Here is a 25,592-nt window from a genome sequence, read left to right on the forward strand (position 1 = left end):
GCAGAACAGGTAACGCGGCGTTGGGAGGCAACGTGGCGTCCCGAGGCTCTGGTGCTGAGAATAAACTCAAAGCACTTACCTTGCTCCGCGCACCCGGCGGGGGGGCGGGTTCGTGACTGAGGAGGAGGTCTGATGTTGGCGTCCTCTGGACTCGTCTGAACCGGCCGGCCGGGGAACAGTCGTGGCGCTGAAGGCGGGGACACCGCGTCCATGGAGCCGGGGCTGTTGAGGCCTGAAAGCAGAGTGCCGTGAGAACGGCATTTGCGGGCCATGTGCCCCAGAGACAAAGGAAATAGCTCTTTTATTGAGAATTTGGGTACCGCAGCCCGTGTTAGGGGGTGCAGCAAATGAAAAAAACAAAGGATTCTCCTCCCGGCCCTCCACCGGGGGACGGAGCGGTCTTACCACCTCCGGAGCTAACGTCTTGGGCTCTGGGTGCGTTGTCTCAGGAGCGCCTGGGAGCCTTCCGGGTCCTCGAGGGGGTCCGTGAGACAGGGGGCGTGCGCTTCCCGCATTTTGCTCGACGCTGGGGCTGAGAGCTGGGCCCGGGTTGAGACGGAGCAGGGGCTTGCCTTCTGGCCGCGGGAGGATGCCCTCGGCGAGCAGACGGGGCATGGGCCGTGGCGGCAAGCTTGCGGCGAGGCATGATGTGAGAGATGGCCTCCGTCTGCTTCTTCACCGTGGAGAACTGCTGGGCAAAGTCCTCGACGGTGTCGCCGAAGAGGCTGAACTGGGAGACAGGGGCGTTGAGGAAGCGAGTCTTGTCGGCTTCACGCATCTCGACCATGTTCAGCCACAGTTGACGTTCCTGGACCACTAGTGTGGCCTTCGCCTGCCCGAGCGCTTGCGCTGTGACCTTCGTCGCTCTCAGGGCGAGGTCGGTCGCTGAGCGCAGTTCCTGCAGCGTGTCAGGATCAGGGCCACCCCCGTGCATGTCCGGTGGCGCTGTAGGCCTTCGCTGTCAGCGAGGGGGTTGCTCTACAGGTCCGGGAAGGGAGTACAGGGCGACCTCACCAGGTGGTAGGGGTACCGGGGCATAGATGGATCGCAACCGCCCTATCCACCTGGGGAATCACCTCGTACCCATGGCGCGCTCCACCGTCGAGGGTGGCGAGGGCGGATGAGCCAGTGGCGATGTGACGAGTGGAGAGGGGTGCTCTCCACGAAGACGTCAGCTCGTCATGCACTTCCGGGAATAACGGGACCGGGGGGGCAAGGCTGTGAGCGGCGCCCAGACCCCAGGAACCAGTCGTCCAGCCGTGATGGTTGTGGGGAGGATGGAGGGTTCCAATCCAAGCCCACGCTGTTGGCTGCCCGGGAAATCATGTCAGTCATCTGTGCATCAGCCTCAGCCTGGGCATGCAGGCCCGAAAGCGGCAGCCCAGGGGAGTCCTCAGCATCAGATAACACGCCCTCCGATGCCGCGGCGAGCTCATCTGCTTCCATCGCAAGAGGTTCGGCAGACTGTCTGTGAGGCGAGTCACCACTGCCTCGAGCACGGACGGGAATCAACGAGCGTGTCGGGGTCCGGGTGGTCCGAGGGGGCATACCCGGCGGAGCTGCACCTGCTGCCATCCCCAAATCGCCTCCATCGCTAGCCGCATCATCCTCAATCCCGTGGGAAGAAGGAGCGACACGGGGGGCGGCTGGAGTGGCTTGCTCACGGTTGTAAGCAAGCCGCGACCGCAACGTTGTCATGGTCATGTTCTCGCAGTGAGAACATGAACCATCCACAAACGCAGCCTCGGTGTGATCGCTACCCAGACACATGAGACAGCGCCTGTGGCCGTCGGAAGCGGAGAGCACTCTACCGCATCCAGAAACAACACAGGGGCGGAAAGGCATCTTTATAAAGACGCGTCCTTAAAAGGATGTTCAACGCCGCTGTGTTTTGCTCTTTTAGAGGAAATTACTCTTTTAAATAAAATCACTCTTTTAGGGAAAAAACTTGTGAGAGTTTTTTGAATCTGCACTGTCGATGCGCCCAGGGGCAGGAATGCACAGCCGTGCAAACAGGAGAAAGCCGCTGTTGTGCGCCGCAGAATCCAACAGCATGCAGCAGAGGGATAGCATGAACTCGGTGTGTACACGCAGCAGTTGCAGACACGACCATCGACTCCGAAGAAATTTTCTGAATGGACTCCTGTATTTGCGCCGCTTAAATACCCGTATGTCCGGGGGCGGGACATGCAAATACTGGTTGCCAACTCTCATTGGCCTTTTTTCATAGTCCAGAGGTGAATATCGGCACTCAAGAGAGACCCCTAGTGTCGCTTCTCTGACACAACGTGGAGAGAGCGACAGAAGGGGAACCACATTTATAGCATAACACCCTTGTAATTACCAGTTTATATCGTAAAAAAATTCCCGTTAACCACCCAAACCTGCCCACATACAGTGAATACTCATATAAAAAACTTCACCTTACAAAACCCAACATGGTCTTCTGCTATAGCACATCCACCTCAAGGTACAACGTGCTAACTATAATTGTACAGAGTGGTTTTCTGAGTTACCGCAGTCTTACTGTCAGCTCGAACCGGTCTGGCCATTCTCTGTTGACCTCTCTTATCAACAAGGTGTTTCCGTCTGCAGAACTGCCACTCATTGGATGTTTATTGTTTTTGGCACCAATCTGAGTAAACTCTAGAGACTGTTGTGTGTGAAAATACCAGGATATTAGCAATTAAAAAAATACTCAAACCAGCACGTCTGGCACCAACAATCATGCCACATATATTTCCCCATTCTGATGGTTGATTTGAACATTAACTGAAGCTCCTGACCCGTATCTGCATGATTTTTGCATTGTGATAAATAAGCTCACCCAACCTCCAGCTCATGATGTTCATGCATCTGATGAGCTTTGTTGTTAAATTATTTCCATGAAAAGTTGAATGCTGTCTGCCTCTTGCTTTAGAGATGAGGCTTCAGATTTAAATTTTATGTCAGACCACTCTTTTCAATATTTATCGAGTTTTACTCCAACAACCCCTCCTCTATCAGTTACTTAATACTGAAGTCCAATTCTTCATCTTGCCGACTTGATCCTACTCCCACATCCCTCCTCAAACTCTGTCATTCTGTCATCTCTGCACCTATCTCACATTTCATAAACAGATCTTTAGCTTCAGCTTCTCTCTCTTTACCACTTAAAATTGCAGCAGTAACTAACTTGGAACCTACTATTTTTACTTACCATTCATTTCCAAAATACTGAAAAGAGTTGTTGCCTCCAAGTTACAATCTTTACTTGTCCAAAATGATCTTTTTGTCCCCTTTCAGTCTGGCTTTCGCCCACTTCACAGTACTGAAACCGCCTTGTATGGGTTGTCAATGACCTACTACTCACTGGTGACCTTGGTTCTCTATCCATTCTTCTATTGCTTGATCTTAGTTCTGCCTTTGATACTGTTTGCCATGAATTACTTCTCTACCGCCTCTTGGATGTTGGTGTCACTGGTGCTGCTCTCTTCTGGCTTTCTTCATACCTCACAGACAGACAGTTTTACATTTCAATGCAAAATTATCAGTCACCTACTGTTTCCCTGAAATTAGGTGTCCCTCAGGGATCGGTTCTTGGTCCTCTACTATTCATTTTATATATATATATATATATATATATATATATATATATATATATATATATATATATATATATATATATATATATATATATAGGTCATTCAGTGTAGTAACACCCAATATATGGAATTTACTCCCCCTGACTCTTCGCAGCATCTCCTCTATCTCTGAGTTTAAATCTTAACCTACATTTTTTTTGTTTTCTCAGTTATTTATCTTAATGTGTTTTGTATTCACTCTCAATGACTGTACTATCTGAACTGTGTTTTTGTGACTGTTCTTTATTTGTTTATAATTGTGTTACTATTGTAAAGTGTCCTTGAGCTCTGGAAAGGCACTATTTAAATTAAACATATTATTATTATTATTATTGCACTGCTGCCACACAATTGGCTGATTAGATAATCGCATAAATAAGCAGTTCTACGGGTGTTCCTAATAAAGTTCTCAGTGAGTGTAGTTTTTCCTCTTAGAGATGCATATAAAGGCAAATAGGCGTTTAAAAATCATCAGACCACTCCCTTTTCTAATGAAGTCCTTCTCCAGAGAGTACTGCTTTCTCACAATTTATTATTATTTTCAACCTGGTAATATTATGATGTATTTGATAGAATGAGATGTTTATGGTGTAAAACAAATTTTATGACTGATATGATAGATATCACATATGCACATAAGAGTATTTGCCGCTACTGTTGATGAGCAGGTCTAAATGGTCTACTTATAATTAGCTTTGAATATTCTCATGTTCATGATGCCTTAGAATGTACCGTTGAAAATATTATTTGAAATTTCAATTAAACATCTGCCTCATGAATAATTTACATTTGAAAGAGAACAAAATAATGTTTTAACCATCCAATGGAAAATATAATTTATACACTCAACAAGAACTTGTGTCCCAAAATGTATACAATAACATTGACCATTATTTTAACATGCAAAAAGGTCTTGTAATTTTTATTTTTTATCTGAACGGCTTTTCTGTCTATTTTAGTGTATTAAAAGTTGTAAATCTATTGGTGTGCCTGTGGCATGGACCACAAATCATAAATATGCTATAATATGCTAATATCAATTTGCACTTTAACAATGAGTTGTGTTGGGGATTAATGAGAGCTGAAGATGTTGAGATGCTCTAATTGACCTCTGACCTCAAGTCAATTATATTAATTCTGTTGTGTGCTAATGATCAAACACTGATAGATTAATCAATGTGGGAGAACAGAGGTTTGTCTCCTTGCGATGTGTAAGGATAGACCCTTTAGCGTATTATTGATGTATGTGTCTTTTCACTACAATGTGAAAAAGCCTGTTAGGATGCTTATACAACCCTTCAGCTAAAGTAGCTGTTCAGAATCTTAATTCACATGTGGTGGAGCATCTTAAGTCTTTTATAGCTTATTGCCAGGTTTTCTTTGATATCTACTTCTCAAACACACAAAGACACACAAAGACAGTGAAGCCATGCACTGCGCATAGTATAACTTTTTCATTGCACCCTTTGCCATGATTGTTCGTCTAAAAAAAAGATGGAGATAATGGACCTCAAAGGGTTTCCGTAACGGTTACCCTGTCTTGTCTCACTGTTTGCCCTTTGTTTGTAATTTTGTCACTTTTGTTATTCCTTAGTTTTCACTTTTGTCACCCTTGTACCTCCATAGTCTTGTTTTCCCTCGTGTTCACTGTTCATTGTTTTCACCTGCCCTTGTTAATTTGCCTTTGGTTTCTGTTAATCACCTTGTCACCTAGTTTGTGTTCTGTTTGTTCATTGGCCCCTTTTTCCCATGTTTTTGTATTTATATCCTGGTTTTTGGTTTAGTCCTTGTCTGTCGTTGAATGCTGTTGTACGTAGTTTGTGCTCGCTCCCATGCCTGTGTTCCAGTTCCTGTGTTTTCGTGTTTTGTTTTCATTTGCCCATCGTGGTAGTTTTGTTTATTCATGCCTGTTTGTTTCCTTTAATCAATAAACCCGCATTTGGATCCTCATCCCTTGTCTGACTCCGACCTCATTCGTTACAGTTTCATACTGGTTGTAAAAATCCTAATGATAATATACCTAAAAGTAATACCATCACTACATTCAGGGTAACGACCCAATATCAAACATATAGCGACAGTGTGGAAACTAAGACTGATGGGCAAGTCATTTTAAAGACAATGTGCTGTGCACTGCGCATAGTATAACCTTTTCATTGGCACCCTTTGCCATGGTTGTCCATCTAGAAAGCATAGTCTTTCTGTGCCTTATTCACAAACCAAACACAATACAGCTTAACAAAAAACACAAACACACCTCCTTTCTGTGTGAATTAGGCTTATTATAGATTTTCACAAAATTGTATGTGTGCTATTGGTCTTGCACAATTATTGTCAAGCTATTACAGGGCTGGGCAGGGACAAAATCTGCCCTGGAGCTATTCAGCCCAACCGGCCAACACATTACCTCACAATTGATATTATAGTAATATTATTATTGGATTGCAAATGCATTTATCACTATTAATACTGCATATTTTCTGTCACATAGCAATGTACATTAGACTATGAAGCATTCAGTTGTGAGGGAGATGTAAATTTACTGATATTAACAACAATAAAATCTGTAAACAGTAATCTAAGGCTATGGCAGAAGGACTTTTTAACTGATATTTCTCTTTCATCAGGATCTTATTGATTGAATTAATGTTTCTATTAAAGTTCATTAGAACTGAACATATTTACAGAGGAGGAAAAGCAAATAGCTTCATCCTTAATTCACGGGGGTCTAGGCTTTAAAGGTCTTGTTATATTCTCCTTTCTACTTGCACTTATGAAAATTTACCACAGTTTTGCATAGTATCCAGAGTTTAGCTGAGGTTTTAGTAAGAACTTTATTACCAAATGTATTATGATTTAAAAAAAAAACAATGGAATTGAAAGTTATGAAAAACAATATCATCCTGGTTCCTTTCGTTAGTTCCGTTCCCTGTTGGAGGGAATGTGACCTTGTGTCGATGTAGTGACACTAGAGGTCACCCTTGGGAGCCTCAAACACCTCTGATCTTTGAGAAAAGGCCAATTGGAATTGGCGAATGGAATTTGCATGCCACTCCCCCGGACCTATGGGTATAAAAGCTGGCTCACAACCACTCATTCAGGTTTTGTGCTGAGGAGCCGAGACAGCATCCCGGCCATTTTAGCGGGTAGTTTGGTGATGTGGCAGGAGGGACACAACGTCTCGTTACCTCTATCAGGGAATGGAGGTTATGAAAGTAACCAGGACATTCCCTATCTGTTACTCACTCAATATTGTGTTGATATAGTGACACTAGGGGTCCCTATACAAAACGCCACAACTAGCTGTACTGTGTTTCGTGGACTGGTGGTGTGAGATGGGCAAACCATTGCATGCCTCGTAGCCAGCGTCCCTGGCCATCACGTAACCTCCCCCAACGCTCCTATGAGCATCATATGGTCCCCTGCACCTCAGGGACAAGTCAATTGCCCAAAAAGGGGACAGGCTACCCCAGCCGTGGCCGCCTCTTGTCTTTTTTCTTCCAAAAAAAAGAGTGGAAATCGTATAGCTGGGGGCCATATTTGTCCGCTTTGGGGGGCGGTGTCCTTTCCCAAGGGGAAGACACCGCAGAGATCACACACTGCTAGAAAGGGAGGCAATTGTGTGGAAATATGTCACATGGTCTAACCGAGTCTTGTCGGCAGTGTCACATGTGGAGAAGTCCCCATCATAGGTCCTACCCAGAAGGGATGAAGCTCTGCAAACACGACCGTTGTTTAAACGGCGTTGGATTAAACCGGCTCAACCCTGAGATTGTAGAACCTTGCAAAGGTATTGGCAGTTGCCCAGCCCACTGCTCTGCAGATTTCGGCTTAAGAGGCACCATTGATCGGGGCCCCGGAGACCGCCATACTCCTGGTAGAGTGTGGTCATAGCCCCAAGGGGGGCAGCACACCCTGGGTGTGATATGCAAAAGCGATGGCATTAATAACCCAGTGGGTGATCCTCTGTTTTGAGACAGCACTCCTTTTCCGCTGTCCTCTGAAGCAGACAAAGAGCGGCTCAGAGCATCCAAAAGCTCTATGCATCTATTTGGATAGATCGCACGCAAAGCACTGGACACAGCAAGACCAAGGCTGGGTCTACCTTCTCCTGGGGCAGCAGTTGCAGGTTCACCACCTGATCCCGAAACGGGGTCATGGGAACCTTGGGCAGAACTGGCGAGTAAGTGTTTTTTTTTTATCTCTCTCTCCTCTCTCTCACTGCTGATCTGGGTTGGCCTTTTCCCTCTTGTTTAAATTTTACAGTGTTTTTTTCGGGAGTACTACACTGTTACAGGAAGTACCCCCATTTTTAATATTCATGTTTCCCTCCCCTTGTCCCCTCCCTCATCCAGGAAGATGGGGATGACCTGCCAGCAGACGGGGCTTAGGGCACGCCCTCCCCCAGGGAAAAGGGTGGGGTGTACATCATGCAGGGGCTCCCCTGCCTGAGAGAATGAGGGAGGAATGTGAAAGGGCGGAGCCGGGATTATACACACCTGGTCCCTTATCAGGCTAATTAAGCCTCCGAGAGGGATAAAGGCCGATCGCGGACGGTGGTGAGGGAGAGAGAGATCGTTTACGGACATGTACGTCATGTGTGTGTGTTTGTCTTTTGTATTGTGTATTGTATTTGCGTTTGTGTTTATATCGCCAGGCCGGTTCTCACCTCCTCCTTTCCATTGAACTGTTTTACAACCACCCCTCATGCTGGAGAGAGAGATAGTTTAAGGACATGTCCGTCATATGTGTGTGTTTGTCTTTTGTTTAAGTTTTATATTAAACTATTATTTATATTGACAAGCCAGTTCTCACCTCCTCCTTTCCATTGATCCCTTTATAGTCATTTGACTTTTGTAAGACACGTTTAGTGTTAGAAAGGTCATATGCGAGGATGCGTGAATTATCATGAATATTGATGTAATTCACACCTGAGGAGACAAAGACCCCTCTCCTTGGCCTATCAATGAGGAATTTGACAGAGAGAATGAATATAAGGAGACTTAATGATCAAAATCAAGTTTTAAGTTAAAATAAGTAATCTGACTATACATTTTCTTTACATAAAGACTTTACTTAATTTTAGACCTACACTACCATTTAAAAATGTCCTGCTCACCAAGGCTGCATTTATTTGATCCAAAATACAGTAAAAACAATGATATTGTGAACTCTTTATACAATTTAAAAGAACAGTTTTCTATTTGAATATATTGTAAAATGCAATTTGTGATCGAAGAATTTTCAGCATCATTACTGCTGTCTTCAATGTCACATGATCCTTCAGAAACCATTATAATATGCTGATTTTCTAATATGGGCATATTTATATCACATTTGACACATTTACACCTGAACAGATATTTGCAAGCACAAGCTTAATTGATGATAACGATGCAGCATAAACACTAGTTAAAATATAATCTAAACATTCATATTATTTTTATATCATATTACATATTAATGTAAAATATTTAGATTAATGTCTAAATATTTTACATTAATAAAATATTTTTACATTAATCTAACTCAACATTTTTCATTTGAGCTCTTGATTTACGGCATATGTAGAGGTGTTATTTTTTTAAAACTTTTAATTGTGAGACATATCTTTTCTAGTTAATGCATTTAGTTATTTTTTAAGGAAAGAAAATGTAATTAAATTATAGGCTCAACAGTTGAGCTCAGCAATTTGTTTGGACTACATGCAGAAAAAATGTGCATGAAAAGATACAGAGATTTATTATAGATTTACAGTATGTAACAGTGCTCTTTGCTTGTATCATTCACACAGAAAACACAGTTTCCATATTTATCAAACTATATAAAAATCTGAATGCGGCAAGTAAATGGAAATCTAAAACAATTATTGATAACAACTCTTCTTAACTTACATACAGTATATGCAGTGCAGACATATTATTAGATATATAGGCATAAAGTATCCTATCTGCTTAAAACCTCTAAATGCATTACATTTTTAAATGCAATTTAATTAATTATTCATATGATAATGATGAACATGCCTTTGAGTTTGTTATGCGCATGCTCAGGGAGTGTTGTAGGCATGCAGGTCATTTTAGGAACTTTAGCTGTTCAGATAAATATCTGATATGGGCCACATTTAAAATGTCATGTGAGCAACCTCACAAAAAATCCTATTTGAGCAGAAAATCAGATCTGGGCCACAAAGAGTTGCAATGTGAATGTAGCTAAAGAGATGTCGTGAAACTTGCATTCAGCTCCGACCTGCAAATTGAAGATTTTGTGAATGATTGCGCCATCACCTTTATTTGCATAATTCCTTGAGTGAATCGGGGGCTAACACAAAGCAGACAGTGTGTGCATATAATCAGTGCTATGAGCGGGAGGAATTTATTATCAGCGAATTCTTCACACACTTTCTATTTGTCTATCGCACTTACTAACTGTATACTAAGGAACTAATCTCCTGGCAGAGATACAGCCTTAATATACTGCCCTGTCTAGAGTTTGTGTCATCTTGTACATAACATCACAACCTTGAGCAAACACACACTCCATTGAAAAATGTGATATAAAAAAAAGTAATGGCCACAAAAATTGTGTACAAAAACAACACATGAACTGAGCAGCATGCAGCATTCTATCACAAAAATGAAATAAAAATGAAATAACACACACAAATCACTCACAACACTGGCCAATGAATTGCACACACAGTGTTTGTGTGAAATCTCATTTGACAGCTGACACTGATTGTGAACTCTGTCTCACAGTAGATTTGAGCAGATTTGCCATTTTAGCATTGGGACATGGGCAGGCTGCTCCCTAATTGGCTGAAACATCTCTGTTCACCATGCAGAGTCCAGACAAGTAAGTGTCACCAACTAACATTTCACCAAGAACAGACCCACAAAGAGCTGGGTCTATAGCTTTAGCACCAACTTAGCTTGAAAAGTAATTGTGGTGCATCTTCTCAATTTAGTTGGGATTGTGGAGACAGCTTTACAGGCAATATTTACAGGCATCAATGGCAATCATGACTGCCTAGATCAATCATATAACTTTAATACTGATCTTTCTACAGAAGGGATAGTTACATTGCTGAAGTACTTGCATACTTATGATAATCAAGTGGATATCAAAAATTACCATTTTTAAAATGTAAAACAAAGTTGAATTTTAAAAACATAGGTGTTTGTTTGTAATGAGTACAACTACTAACAGGTGAGATCTGTCTATCTCTCTGTCTCTCTCTCCCTCTCTCGCTCTCTCTCCCTCCCTCTCTCTCTCTCTCACACACACACACACACATACAAATCACCAGGCACTGCTAAGAATCAGATATAATATTCTCTGCATAATGAAGCATTGCATCGGAATAGACTGCACACCTGTGTCAGAGCACATCTTCGTATATGTGTATGAGTTGTCTAACACCGTTCCATTTGTCTGTACTCCCCCTCGGGTATAGCTGGTCCTCTGATGCATTCAAAATGAGACATATCTCCCTTTTTAACTCTGTTTCTTTTTTTAACACTGTGCTCTCTTGTACCTTTATCAGGATGTGGCAGGTGGAGATGAATTGAGCCTCGGCTAGGCTGCTGAGACCCTGGAGAGCTTCAGGCGTTTGACAAGGGCAGAAGACAATAAAAGCCTACTCATCCTGGCATTCTATAGAGAGAGCAGCACATCGGTTCCTCATTCTCCAACTAATCCCATAGTGCACCGCACTGAGGAACAGGCAGTTCCCATCTCGAGATCCTCCTAAAACCCACAACACCAATCTTTACTTTGTAATTGAGCAGGGTCAGTTTGCTAACACTCTATCAAGGGAGTATGTCTTATTCTCTTAAGGCTCTGAAGAGGAAACAGAATCCTTAAAAGGAATATTGATGAATGGAGATATACAGTATTGATAGAAATATTGTAAGATAACAATGATTATATGACACACAGTCATATTGTTAATCAGCTTACACTTTTAGATTGTTGTCTGATATTAGTACCTGTAATATTATACCTCTGTCTTACATTACAAGTACTTTACAAGTTCTGATATACATTATAATTTACCTCTGTTTCAGCACCTGAAATTATTTAAAACAGTAAAAGTTCCTTTTGCCTCTGTACAAAGAAACAAAGGCAGATATGATAAGTGTCCATCCACAGAGCGAAAATAATGTATGTCACACAAATAACATAATATGCCATTATTATTTTAAAATTATTATATATTTTTTTTATTTCTAATTGTATCTATAGTTCTGACATCTCTGGGATGAGATCTACAACAAACTACAGGCTCAAGATTATTTAATATGGACTTAAAGCAACAGCTGCAGACTGGACAGCTAAAGGCATTCTATGTTCTTCTATGCATACGCGACTTAACTCGTTACTTGTATACTTATGTAACCATAACCAACGTTGTTCTAACCATCTACTACAGGAGAATTCCTACTTAGCTGTAGTCGATACTACATGAAAGATTTAAAAAGTAGGCAAAATTGTTTGTTTTACAAGAGATGATGCAAAGGGTGCACAGTAAGTATCCTAATTCTGAAATTTGGCAGACAATCAATTATCAAACAAATAAATGTGATTATAACGATTTTATTTATTTTTGTATCCTCTATTTTAGGGCTCTGACGATTATGACAATCATGATGAATAGTTGCCTGTTTTAGGGCTTTCACGATTATGATTTATATTGTCATACAAATTGTCATCCTTTTGTAATATGTGTATGTGTGCTTAATACATCTTAAGTAATTGATTAATATTTATCTTTTACATGATTTCCTTGAAGGCTTTAAAAATGTATAAATGACATTAAAATAGTATTTTCAATATAAAAATATTTCAAAATACTTAAAATATCAAGTAAATTTAGCATTTACACTTTTTGTTGTAACTCAGACAACGTGATATTAAAGTATGCAATAGTCAAATATTTCTGTCCAAAATTCTTCACTTTCACGTTACTTTAAGACTGTTTAATTTATTTCACATGAAGAAAGACGTAACACAGCATGAATGAACCAACAATGACAAATTGGAGCACTTTGCATTCTATAAAATCCTTGTTCATATTTTCACAGGAGTTTGTTGCGAACCTCAACAGACGGTGTGCGAATCACGTCGCTTCAAGTCTGATTCTGAAGCGGTTAATCTTAATGCACACTTTAGGAGCTGCTCTCAGTTCGGTCTGTGGTATGGCTCATTGAGACGGTTGAATTTCAATTGAATGAGACACTCAAACTCACTATTCATTCCCTTATTTAGACAGTAACCTGTGATTGGAATTTAAAGTGCGCAATATTCGCAGTTATCTCAAATAACTACAGTTAGATCAAATAACTACAATCAGACGATTATTTAATAATTGTGACAGCCCTACCTACACATCCTATTCAAAACATATATTTACAATGTCAATTTCAAATTTGAATAAAAAACATAATAGTAATAATATTATTAACAATATTATTTATTTATTTATTAATATTATACATGAATAAAAACACATTTTCTCACTGTAGGTTATCATTTAACAAAAAGCAAAAACAAATGTTTTGTTCTTGAATGAATGAATGAATGCTCTGTTCTTTTGTCCTCTATTGCTTACTGATTGTTTTGATCAGTGTACTTCCGGTCACCCCTAAAATGAAAAGACAACGTAAAGCTGGCTTGATATTGTATCTCAAAAGCATTGAAATTTTATGGCTCATGAATAAGTAATGTTACAAGAGAGCTTAGGAAGATGACCTTGCAACATCAGCATGGACTAATTAATATTCATGAGCTCAACCATTTAGTGGTGCCACTAACCGCCCATCTTCGGCCCCCACTCTAAAACTTGTTAATTCATTTGCAGCTGGACCCAGTGGATTTTAAATGGTGACTGATTATTTTATTATTCCTGTAAGTACAGAGAATAGAAAATAACATAGGGGAGAGCATTTTGTGATAAGTAGATCATGTTCTCAACATTCTTTGTTGTTCCTTGAGCAATATGCCAATCATAGCCCTAACACTTACCCTACCCCTAAAATAAGAGTGTTGTGATTGGTTGATTGGAATATTGTCCCAGGAACAACAAAGGATGTTGACACAAGAACGTGTCCTACTTGTGTAAATTACTTTAAACTTGTGGAACTAAATGTCAAAGGCCCTCCCTGAAGCTTCAAAAGTGTACCTGCATTCTTAATGCTGTTTGTAGCGTAGCAATTGCTGTACATGTTTTTAACAGTGCAACAAAGACAGATGCCACACTACTGTGCCCATTTAATGTTGTTAATGGCTATGCATTACTCAATTCAGCACATTCTCACATTTCAAAATGTACTCCAGCCAAATGAAAAGCCTATTACCTGTATTACGCCACCTTCTGAGCAAACACACTCTGTTGGGAGTCTATGCCAATCACACTAAGCCTAATCTCATCACTGCTGATTCTATGGCCAACTGCAGTTGGTGCAGAGAGGCAGCGATAAGCCTCAGGCATTTACTTGAGAAGAAAATGAAAAACTCCCTTTTTCCTCTTCCTTCTCCCTGTGTGCATCATCTCTATGGACAGTTTCATGCTGAGCAAGAGAATTTTGCTCAGGAGGACATTTAATAAAATTCCTTGAAATATGATAAAACCCCATGCGTAAGAAGCATCTATCTAGCAATTTGGAATTCAAACTAAAGATAATTGAAAGATTGAAACAATGGATCTTCCTGACAGCTGCAAGCAAAGGATGTTATCCTTGTCCAAGATTTGGAGACTGATGTCTCTACTTTATGATGATTATAAATTGTCACTCTTATTCTCTCCAAGAAGAAAACATCAGTGACTGGATAATCCTTATCCCAATCTGCACATTCAGAGACAGAGATAATCCACCAAAATATACTTCCTATATCCTCTACTGCCTGACACACACAGTGCACATGTGCTCATGTGTGGGCTGCAGGCAAAAAGCTGTCTGCAGTTACTCCTTTAGACTCTCCTCAGCAGCTCCTAAGATGACACGCTGTCAGGTTAGGTGATCTGCAACATTGTGTGTGTTGTGTATATGTTGAATGCTGTAATGAGTCAGTGTGTTAGGTGCCTGAGAGGATCAGGAGAGAAGAAACCTTTGAAGCTGAGGGGATGTGAGCATATGTGAGGGAGGAGAGGTGATTTGTAATCGGAGATTGCAGGAAGGTGCAATAAGGAGCTTTCAGGGGAAGATTTCATCCACGCAGAACCTATTTCTTTACCATCAGCTGTGCATGCACACAGGAGGCTGATCGATCCAGTATTTCTGTTTTAGTATGTGTGTATGTTTGAGAGAAACAGAGAGAGAGCAAGATAACTTGCTATGTCTATATGTCTACCACGCTAGCTTTCACTTGCTGGGGAGTATGTACTTAGCAGAAAAGAGCATTACATCACATTGGTTATATAAGCACAGTGCATTTTTATGTTTTTAGAAAAAGTGGATATTCACTTGCTGGTAGATGCATATAGCCCCTAGCAAAGATTCTATTATTGTCTTATCTGATTCTTGCAATGCAGCTTCGAGTAAAGACTGGAAGGCCTAACGTGCCTGTTTACATAAAAGAGTAGTTCTCAATATCCTCAGGCTTTTAAAAGATAATAAGGCACCTTTAAAATGAAGTTTGTCCACTCGCACCTTTATAACCATTAGCCATTCATTAATTTCTGGCTATGGCTCGTTTGTCTACCGACTCACTGTTTTTGTCCAGAAAGGTAGCCACCTTTTTCTTCCTAAGCTTTTAGAATCACTTTATGAGTGCTAACCCACACAGGAATTGTTCAATGAAGGACAAAAGAACTATTTGTGCAGTGTTACATTCTTTTTTCTTCTTCTATAGCCATTCCCCCTCACACCGTCAAATGCCCTGAGGATAGACCTTACACTTATACACTCTCACACGTCTCTCGGCTATTTTTTAAACATTAAGCAGCCTGCTGCACTTTTTATAGACACAAAGACATGACTAGGCTTGGACTTCTTCAGATCTGGCTTTCCTTTCAAAGAGAGAATCCTTCCTCGACACCCCCCAGTGACTGTAGGTTATGAAATATGGATTATCTCCGAGCTCATATCTGTAGGGCTCTATCGCTCGTAATCCACCTCAGGAACTCTAGCAAGTGATTCCCTCCAGATTCTGCTTTCTGTTTCTGGTGGAATTGTTCAGTGATGTCCTCTTGACACTTTCCCCCTTATATTTGCCTTTCTTTTTACTATTTGTTCTCTCCCACACTCTCTCCATCATATAAAGCTTCAGTCACTCTTGTTTTCTGTCAGTGGTGTATGATGGACATCTGAAACATATTTTTTTTCAGTCCAGTGTAAAATCATGTTCAATTTCCATTGGACCTTTACAACGGTGTCATTTTTAAGGCTTATGGAAAACCATTTACCTTACACAAGAGGTCCTCAAACTTTTTGACACCCCCATTGTCTAAGACAAGATTCAAAGCCCCCATCATCGCGAAACTAAGAGTGTCAATAGAATAAAATACAAAATTATGATTAATTTCATGATTATTAAAGTTCAAGGAACTATACGTTTATATGGTGTAGAACTACATCTTGACTTTTTGCTGTTTTCAGCCTTTTAATTTAGTTTGACAATTTCCTATTTTTATAAATTATAATCTCTACCCCTTGGAAGTTTTTTGAGGGCCCCCTATTGGGCCCCAGTCCCTTGGTTGAGAACCACTGCCTTACACTATCAACAAGCAACCAATACTATAATATTATTAGTATGTCTGCACATTATTAACAAAAACGTGATGTCTGAGTGGGTAAGTTTATCCATTTCCTCCAGTTTGATCCATTCAGGCTGATTTGCAGACCGGTTGCAGTTTCAAATCAGATTTTGCAGCTACCACCTTTACATTCATGCCACATTCTAGGTTGAGTTCAAACCTGTGTCTCTGTCCTGAGCACCAAGGCTCAATATGTCTGGTGCGCTAACCACTAGGCCACAGCACCGATTTTCATTATAGATCTATTTTATCATCAGTTAGTCAGACATGTAATGCTATTACCATATAATACACATTAGTTACAGAGTTATAAAGTATTACTTATTGTGTTTTTTTCCCCAAAATACTAATTTCAACCTATTACATAGGCTGAAACGTGGTCACAATTAATTGCACAGAAACAAGAATGACAAGCTAATTACTCTGTGGCAAAGTGAGGATATGAAACACTCTACTGAAAACCTCTTGATTGATTATGGAACTTTACAGATATTCTTACTGAGCTGCAGCATTTCTCTCTGACTTATTGACTTTGACTAACAGGAACAGACATATATGCAAGACGAACAAGTGTGCGGTCATCCATGGCTTGATCTGAGCTATGTTTGTGCAGAGATTAAATCTATTGCAACAACGTGTGAAATTACATTATTCTCTCTCTCTCTGCCTGTCTTTGATGTAACTGTCACTAATTATCCAATTAAAGCGATTCACAGATATTCTTGTCACTCTCTTTCCCCTTCTTTCTGTATTTCTCATTCTATGCAGCATTTCTGGCTTTCATGTATGCATTATTCTATGCGATTCTGGTAGAGTGAATGCTGGTGTGTTTGTCTGCTGCTGCTCTCCGGGTACTTTTCAATGTTTTTTTGATGCTTTTGTCTTAGTGGCCTTTTGTATGAGCGACCACATGAAATTGAGTATTATAATTCTCTTTTATGGACAATCTAACAGACTATTGACTTTTTAATTTGTTTGAAATCTATACTACACCTCACATCTGACTGGATTACGTCAAGGATATTAACATTTACATTTATGCATTTGGCAGACGCTTTTATCCAAAGCGACTTACAGAGCCCTTATTACAGGGACAATCCCCCCGGAACAACCTGGAGTTAAGTGCCTTGCTCAAGAACACAATGGTGGTGGCTGTGGGGATCGAACCAGTGACCTTCTGATTACCAGTTATGTGCTTTAGACCACTAGACCACCACCACCCCCACAGCTGCACTCACCGATGGTCTTCACTGAGACTGCTACGTGCAGTCTTAAATAGGCTGCTTGATTCCCTGTCCATCATCGATGTCCAGTGGTGCTGGAGCACATGGACTTTGAATTCGAATTGTGTTGGTGGATGCATTGAGGACGTTCTGCCTTTTGTTGACCACTATGGCCTACTGGAGTTTTGCTGTTTGCCCTTGCCAGTTTCAGCGGAGTGCCCCCAACTTGTTTGCAAGTCCATGCAATCATCATGCTTCTGATATGGTTTTATTCTACTCATCTTTGGATTTACGGCATTTTAATTCCTTGGACCGCCAGTCAAATGGAGTATACAACTATTATGTTGCACTTGGAATTGCGCGTTGCCCCCGGAATATCCATCGAGGGTGATATTCCCTGCTGATTACCCTGACAATTACCTCATACAGGCTATCTGGTCTTTACAATGTCACCCTCTGACTAGTGAAAGTGATGTAAAGCAGGGTGTCAGTTTTGATCATCTCAGCTTGCTGAAACACACATCTTTTATTTCACCGCAAAACAAAGATGTCGCCACTATTAAGATAGCCCTCATTAATGTACATTCAATATCAAAAAAGTATTTTATTCTGAATTACTTTTTTATATCACGAACATTGGACTGTTTTTTTCATCACTGAGACCTGGCTGAATCCTGTCAAACAAATGGCCCTGGGGGATCTAACACAGGCTGTGACCTTTTAAATTCCCCATGGACTTCAGGGTGAGGAGGTGGCATTGCCACTGTTTTTAGAAACTCTTTTAAATGCAGAACACAACCTATGGACATGTATTCCAGTTTTCAGGTCCAAATATTAAAGATTGACATCTTGGGTCCTGCTTTCTATGCACTTGTGTATGGACCTCCCAGATTTAATAAGGAATTCATCCAACATTTTCTGACAGACTCCTGATTCTTAGGGATTTTAATATTCATGTATGCTGTCCATCAAAACCTCTGGTAAATTAATTTATCTCCCACACTGAGTCTTTAAATTTGGTGACATGTCACTGGTCATCCTCACAATATGGGTATTAGATATTTTGTTGTCTCATGGTCTTTCTGCCAAGGAAAGTTAAGGGTGTTTCACAGCCATGGTTATATGACGTCACCTGTGCTCTCAGACAAGAGTGCAGAAAAGCTGAGAGCAAGTGGAAACGAGACAAGCTTATGAGTGTTTAACAAACTATCAGAGAGCTGTTAAGGAACTGAAAGCCAAGTTTTTCTCTACATTAATCTCTGATAATGCAAATTGACCAAAAGTATTGTTCAAAACAATTGATTCTGTTTTAAACCTAAATAAAAAAAAATTTCTGGATGCCAACCAAGAGAACTGCGAAACATTTTTAAACTTCTTTACTCACAAAATTTAGCAAATTAAAGGTGCTACTGTACCTTCACAATTTGATCAACTACTAATTAATTCCCTGTCCAGCTCCCTGACTCATTTTGAACAGTTAGCAGATGTAATTTCCAAGATGAAGTGTTCCAGATACAAGCTGCATATTCTTTCTCCGTGCCTTCTTAAATATGTTTTCATGACTATCAGTTCCAGTGTGACAGCTATAATTAACAGCTCATTAGCAAGTGGAGTTGTTCCAAGAAGTTTTCTAAATACATTTAACATTTTAGATACATTTCATTCTGGTTTCAGACCCTTGCACAGCACTGAATCTGCATTGTTTTCACAGAAGACACACAAACACACACACACACACACACACACACACACACACACACACACACACACACACACACACACACACACACACACACACACACACACACACACACACAAACCATATATACATGGAATCATTGTGGAAAAAAATATCCACAGAAGACATACACACACAAAAAAACATATATACATGGAATAAACATTTAACATTTAATCCACACCAATACCCCTCCCAATCCCCAACCCCATCCAACCCCCAACAAACATATTCACACGGAAATAAATAAAATAAAAAAATTATAAAGAATTAAAAAATATATAATAATCACACACATCCACAACTAATCCCCTCTCTCCGCTACCTCTCCCCAAGAACCCTCCAAGAATGCCAACCACATGCCCCACTTCCCAAAAACAAATCCAAATTACCCAGTCTACTAAATATTATCTCCTCATATGCTGCCACCCTCCCCATCTCCGCATTTCACTCCTGAATTTGGGGCGCTCCAGCTGACATCCATCCCTCAAAAAATCTGTCTGGCAACCATCACACTTGTCAAGACTCAGTTCTTTATGTATTTTTTCCCCATATCGATGACCTTCCTATCACCCAAAACACAGAGTATGGGGCAAAACAAATTCCGAGTGCCCAACACATCACACACAACACTCTGAATCTTCAACCAAAACCCCTGGATCTCAACATACCACCAGACAACATGAGTGCGTCTTTAACCCTCTGGGGTCTGAAGGTGTTTTGGGCCCTGGAAAGTTTTGACATGCCTTGACATTTGTGCTTTTTTCAGTTGCTTAAAATCATATTAATGGCTAAAGTCTGATAACACTGTTTTGACTTTGTTTTTGTGGGCCTCAGTCAGGCTTTAGGACTTTGTTAGGACTGCCTTTGCCTTGTATCTGAATACATGAGGCCCAACACCTTGAATCAATCACGTTTCTCTCTTGTCAAATTCGCAAAGTCTGGGAACAAGAAAATGTTGTAGCTTTCCTTTGCTCCTCGCCTCACGTAACACCAGATCTTTATTGGATGATCTTAGACATTTGGCCAGAATTGATTGGGGCCTGTCTCCCTCCACGGATTTCGAGCCGCGACTCTGTGAGCTCGCTCGATTTCCAGCTTACAGCCTGTTATGTCGCGCACACTTGGGAAGAGCTCATCTAGGAATTTCAAGATATCTCAGCCTTCCTCATGCTCAGGAATTCCAATTCAGACGTTGTTTCATTGATCACGATTCTCCAAATCTTCCAGTTTTTCACAAGCGTGTTCCAAATATATATATATATATATATATATATATATATATATATATATATATATATATATATATATATATATATATTTAAATAAATATCTTGGTCGCTAGTGAATTAGCAGTTAATTTCCTCCCTGATGACTCCAGATAATCGATCCGTCTCTCGACGTCCAATAGTAGTAGTCTCCATGGAAGTAATCGATTGAAGTATTACAGCAAGATCCTCCTTGTCTGCAATGACTTTCATCAGCATTGCTGGCATATTCAGAAATTCACGCTAGAGCACTTAAGTGTCTTTTAATATCACCAGAGCCCAAGGATTTTTAATTTTAAAACCATGAACATCTCCCTTTCCATGTGAGGTCAGCTTCATCATGAGCCTCTTTAAAAACATGTTTTTATTCTGTAGCATTTTAATAGATCATTGAATAGTGAATAGAAATGGATAAATACACAACGTTGTATTATAAACTTTATAATTATATAAGTTTTATATTTAACTTTAATTTTATATAACTCTGCCATTTTGTTTGTTTGATCTGTAAAGCACTTTGCATCAGCTTCAGCTTTACGTGCTATATAAATATAGGTTGACTTGACTTGACTATAAATTATACCAAATGTATTAAATGGTTGGTAACACTTTACAATAAGGTTCCATATGTTAACATTTGTTAATGCATTAGGTATCATGAACTAACAATGAACAATATATTTTTAACAGTATTTTGTAAATCTTACAATTGTTCATTGTACGTTTATGTTAGCTGGTGGTGCACTAGCGTCTAGGTTACTGTTGTAACCTCCGTTCCCTGATGGATGAATGAAGCGACACTAGAGGACTATCTTGATGGCCTCGGTTATCTCTGAACTTGAGAAAAGGCCAATGAGAATTTGGCAGACAGAATTTGCAGGTCAGGCGTTCCGCATTCCCGAGTTCTACGTGCTCGGACCTGAGAGAACACGGGACGAGACAGGACGAGAAATGTCTGCTAGGGAGGTGCTGTTGGCAAGTGCCCACGAGGATGCCACACTTCTCATCAAGTGAGCTCAAACCATGCTGTATGCCCGTTGCACAAGGCACCCCAACCCTGTTTGGAGGCGTCTGTGGTGCCCAGAATGCATCTGGACACTTGCAGTAGGGGGACTCCTGTCTGCAGAAAACAGAGGTCTGTCTAAGGGTTGGATGTCTGGTGGCAGAAAGAAGTGATGAACACACGGTATGTGCCGTGGCGCCATGCCCATCTCGGGACTCGAGTCTGAAGCCAGTGCTGAAGCGGTCTCATATGCATCAACCTGAGCAGCGCGGCCACCGGTGAGGATGTCATATGCCCCAGGAGCATCCGGAACTGGCGCAATGGACCCGCTGTGCCTTGTCTGAGCAAACTTAGGCAGTTCAGCAACGGCTGCGTGCGCTCATTGATGAGGCACGCTGTCGTTGAGACTGGAGTTAAGAAAGCCGATGTTGCCATGGTTATGTTCTTGCACTGAGAACATGAACCATTCATAAAACGCTGCCTGCATGTGATCGCAGCCCAGGAACTTAAGGCAGCACTTATTACAGTCAGAAGTGGAGATATATCTGCCGCATCCAGGAAATACACAAAGGTAGAAAGACATCTGAAATCTGAACGAACAGATGCATGATTCCCTCCCTTTTATACCCTTATGTCCGGGAGGGACATGCAAATTCTGTCTGCCAAATTCTCAATGGCCTTGTCTCAAGTTCAGGGGTAACCAAGGCCTTCAAGAAAGTCCCCTAGTGTTGCTTCATTCGACACAACGTCGAAGTGAGTGACAGACGGTGAACTATTGTTAACATAAAACTTTTGATCTTAAATGTATTATTGTTGAAATTAACATTAACCAAGATTCATAAATTCTGTAAAATTATTGTTCATTGTTAGTTAATGTTAACAAACCTTTTTGTAAAGTGTTACTTGTCATGTCTTGTCCTGTCTTATCATGTTATGTCTCACTTCTGTTCTTTCCCTCTACTCTGTCGCCCTCTGTTGTTCGTTATATGTTTCTTTCCCTCTCCTTTTCTCCGCTTCCAGCTGTTTCTCATCTCCCCTGAGTTCCTTGTTAATCCTCTACCCACCTGTTCCCTCTTTTCCTCTGATTAACTCTCTATTTCTTCTCCTCGCTCTCGCCACATTCTTTGTCGGATTCTCACCTTGTGATACTTTCTCTAGAAGCAAACTACAGTCCTGTTTATCTCTACCCAGAGTCCTGTCCTGTTGGCATCCGCCGTCACGTCTAACTGTTCACCGCTAACCATCTCCTATATTTGTGCCCAGTTACCTGACGCCACGAGAGAGTGGTAAACTACATCTGCCCTCGACTTCTGTCGGACCGTGGGAGAGACCCGCAGCCTGTAATCACTTCCCGCTTACCCTGTCAGCTACCCGTGGACTTACTCCAACTCTAAGGAAGCACCTGTTTGTTTCAGTTTTGTTGTCGCCCTCTCTGCGGGCTGTTTGTTTGTATTCCTCCCAAGGAGAAGACTTTGTGTTTGACATTATTCCCTGAGCTTCATTAAAGACTGTTTTTGCTACATCGCTTTTGGGTCCTCACTTACCTTCATAACAGTTACTAAATTGATACAATTTGCATTAGAATAATAATTTTTTAAGTTCCATTTTGTGACTATAAACTTTAATGATGTGGCACAAGGCTTAGAGTGAATATGAAATTAGAGGCTGTGGGATTCATGGTTCATGGTTTTATTGTTCTTAAAATATCTGTGAGCCCAGTTTGCCAGACAGCATCCAGGATAAAGTGATGATCAATATTTAGCAATGCACATAGTGTTATCTGCTGTTTACAATACAAAAAAATACATGTTTAACCTAAGCTGCCACACATATGGGCAGCAGACTTCAGTCTGGCAAGGCATCCTTAACCATCTTCTACTCCTCACTTCATCCTCTCCTACAATAAAAATCTTCCAATCAATTCCATCAGAAGTTTATTGCTTTCACTTGATTATTCTGATCAGATCTTTTCTCCTCTTTCCTTTCCTCTAGTACTTTTTTTCCTCTCCTCTTCAAGTTTTTAAATATATATATATATACAGGGTTGGGGAATAACTGAATACATGTAACGGGATTATGCATTTAAAATACAGAATATTATTAACTGTATTCCACTATACAATTTAAATGGTAATTAGAATACAGTTACATTCAATATTTTACTTAGAATAATTACTTTGCATTTTATTGTCATTTATAGAGTAAATATCTTTCTCCTGTTATCCATACACTTGTTCACCTCTGCATTCTTTCTGGTTTCCCCATATAATGAGCTTGTTCACCTGCTGTTTGAGTTTTACCTGTTTATGTGCATGGTCATAGGAGTTGATGTGGTTGTCAAACTCCTGGTGTTTATGGTACTGCTTGTCACAAAGTTCACAATAGAAGTTAGATTTCAAATCCCCCAGGGCTTTTGCTATGGCTTTTTCTTTCTCAGCATAGTCCTAGAGAGACAGAGAGTGTGTGAGAGAGAGAGAGAGAGAGAGAGAGAGAGAGAGAGACAGAGAGAGAGAGAGAGAGAAAGAGAGAGCGTGTTCATAAAGCATCTAAATTGTATGGTTTTATAATTAATATGAACCAAACTATGACCAAGAAGAGAAAACAATCAAGGACGTAAAAACAGTCACACACAATTGAAAATCAATATAATGACTTAATATGACTTAAAGGGTGTTGTTAGGCATGACACACAGCTCTGCAACTATTTAATATATAAATACACTCAATGAGCACTTTATTAGGAACTCTGTGGTTCACAGTGTGGTCTTCTGCTGTTGTTGCCCATCTGCATCAAGTTTCAATGTGTTATACATTCTGAGATGCTATTTTGCTCACTAAAATGGACCATTTTCACAGACCTGTTATGACCCGTTTCCGCATTATTTAACAACATAAATGTAACAATCTTTTAATTATATTTCCAATTTTATTATACTACCCTGTAATAAGCTTTTTAAAAATCAGTTAATACAGCTGCGATGAGGCTTCTAGTACAGCTGCTGAGGAAATGACAGAAAAGTTGCTTTGCTCTTCTTAATGCTGTCATGCATTTTTTTGCTGTTGGAGCAAAAGGGCAAGCAAAAATAAAAAACATTTCACCCATTCACCGGCATTCAGGGTTAGCCAATTATGATGACTTCTACTTTGCGAACAGGTGAAAAGGGTCCATTGTACAGAGTGGTTATCTGAGTTACCGTAGCCTTTCTGTTAGTTCGAATGTGGCTGGCCTCTCTCTCATCAACAAGGCATTTCCATCCTCAGAACTGCCGCTCACTGGATGTTTTTAGTTTTTGGCCCCATTCTGAGTAAACTCTAGAGACTATTCAGTGTGAAAATCCCAGGAGATCAGCAGTTACAAAAATACTCAAACCAGCCTGTCCGGAACCAGCAATCATGCCAAGGTCAAAATCATTGAGATCACATTTTTCCCCATTCTGATGATTGATGGGAACATTAACTGAAGCTCCTGACCTGTAACTACATGATTTCATGCATTGCACTGCTGCTACATGATTGGCTGATTAGATGACTGCATGACAAAATAGGTGTACAGGTGTTCCCAGTGAGTGTATACAACAACATTGTCCCCATACTATAGCTAAATCTGTCAAAACCTTCCTTTGTCAACATGCAGGAATATCCTAATTTGGACAAACAATTAATAAATAATTTTTTTTATTCTGAAAATGCAAAAGGTTTTCATTTAGTGGTACAGTTAGTCTTTAGCAATTCAAACAAGCTTAGCTTTATATAAAAACAATAGAAGTGTACAATATGTACCATAACTAAGTAAATGTGTGTGTGTGTGTGCCGAACTTAAGGTCTCTCAAGAAGGACTTTCTCAGTAATAAGCATAGTGTCAATTGCTTTGAATAAAAGCATCTGCGAAATGCCAGCTTTCTATTTATTTTATTACTTAATATAAATCTGAACATAAACATGATGTTAAACTTTGACAGAAAATGTATAAAAAAGAAAAA

The 25,592-nt window shown here is 40.4% G+C and overlaps 1 protein-coding gene across 1 annotated transcript in view; it reads right to left on the bottom strand.

Moving 5' to 3' along the window:
* Positions 1 to 25,592, bottom strand: part of LOC127656184 (zinc finger protein 804B) — a 227,102-nt gene that overhangs the window by 9,105 nt on the left and 192,405 nt on the right. The window contains exon 2 of the mRNA XM_052144375.1: positions 23,913 to 24,056. Coding sequence (XP_052000335.1) covers positions 23,913 to 24,056 — 144 coding nt within the window. The remainder of the gene's footprint in view (positions 1 to 23,912; positions 24,057 to 25,592) is intronic.

The sequence above is a fragment of the Xyrauchen texanus genome, chromosome 15, assembly GCF_025860055.1.
Source record: "Xyrauchen texanus isolate HMW12.3.18 chromosome 15, RBS_HiC_50CHRs, whole genome shotgun sequence".
Classification (NCBI taxonomy): domain Eukaryota; kingdom Metazoa; phylum Chordata; class Actinopteri; order Cypriniformes; family Catostomidae; genus Xyrauchen; species Xyrauchen texanus.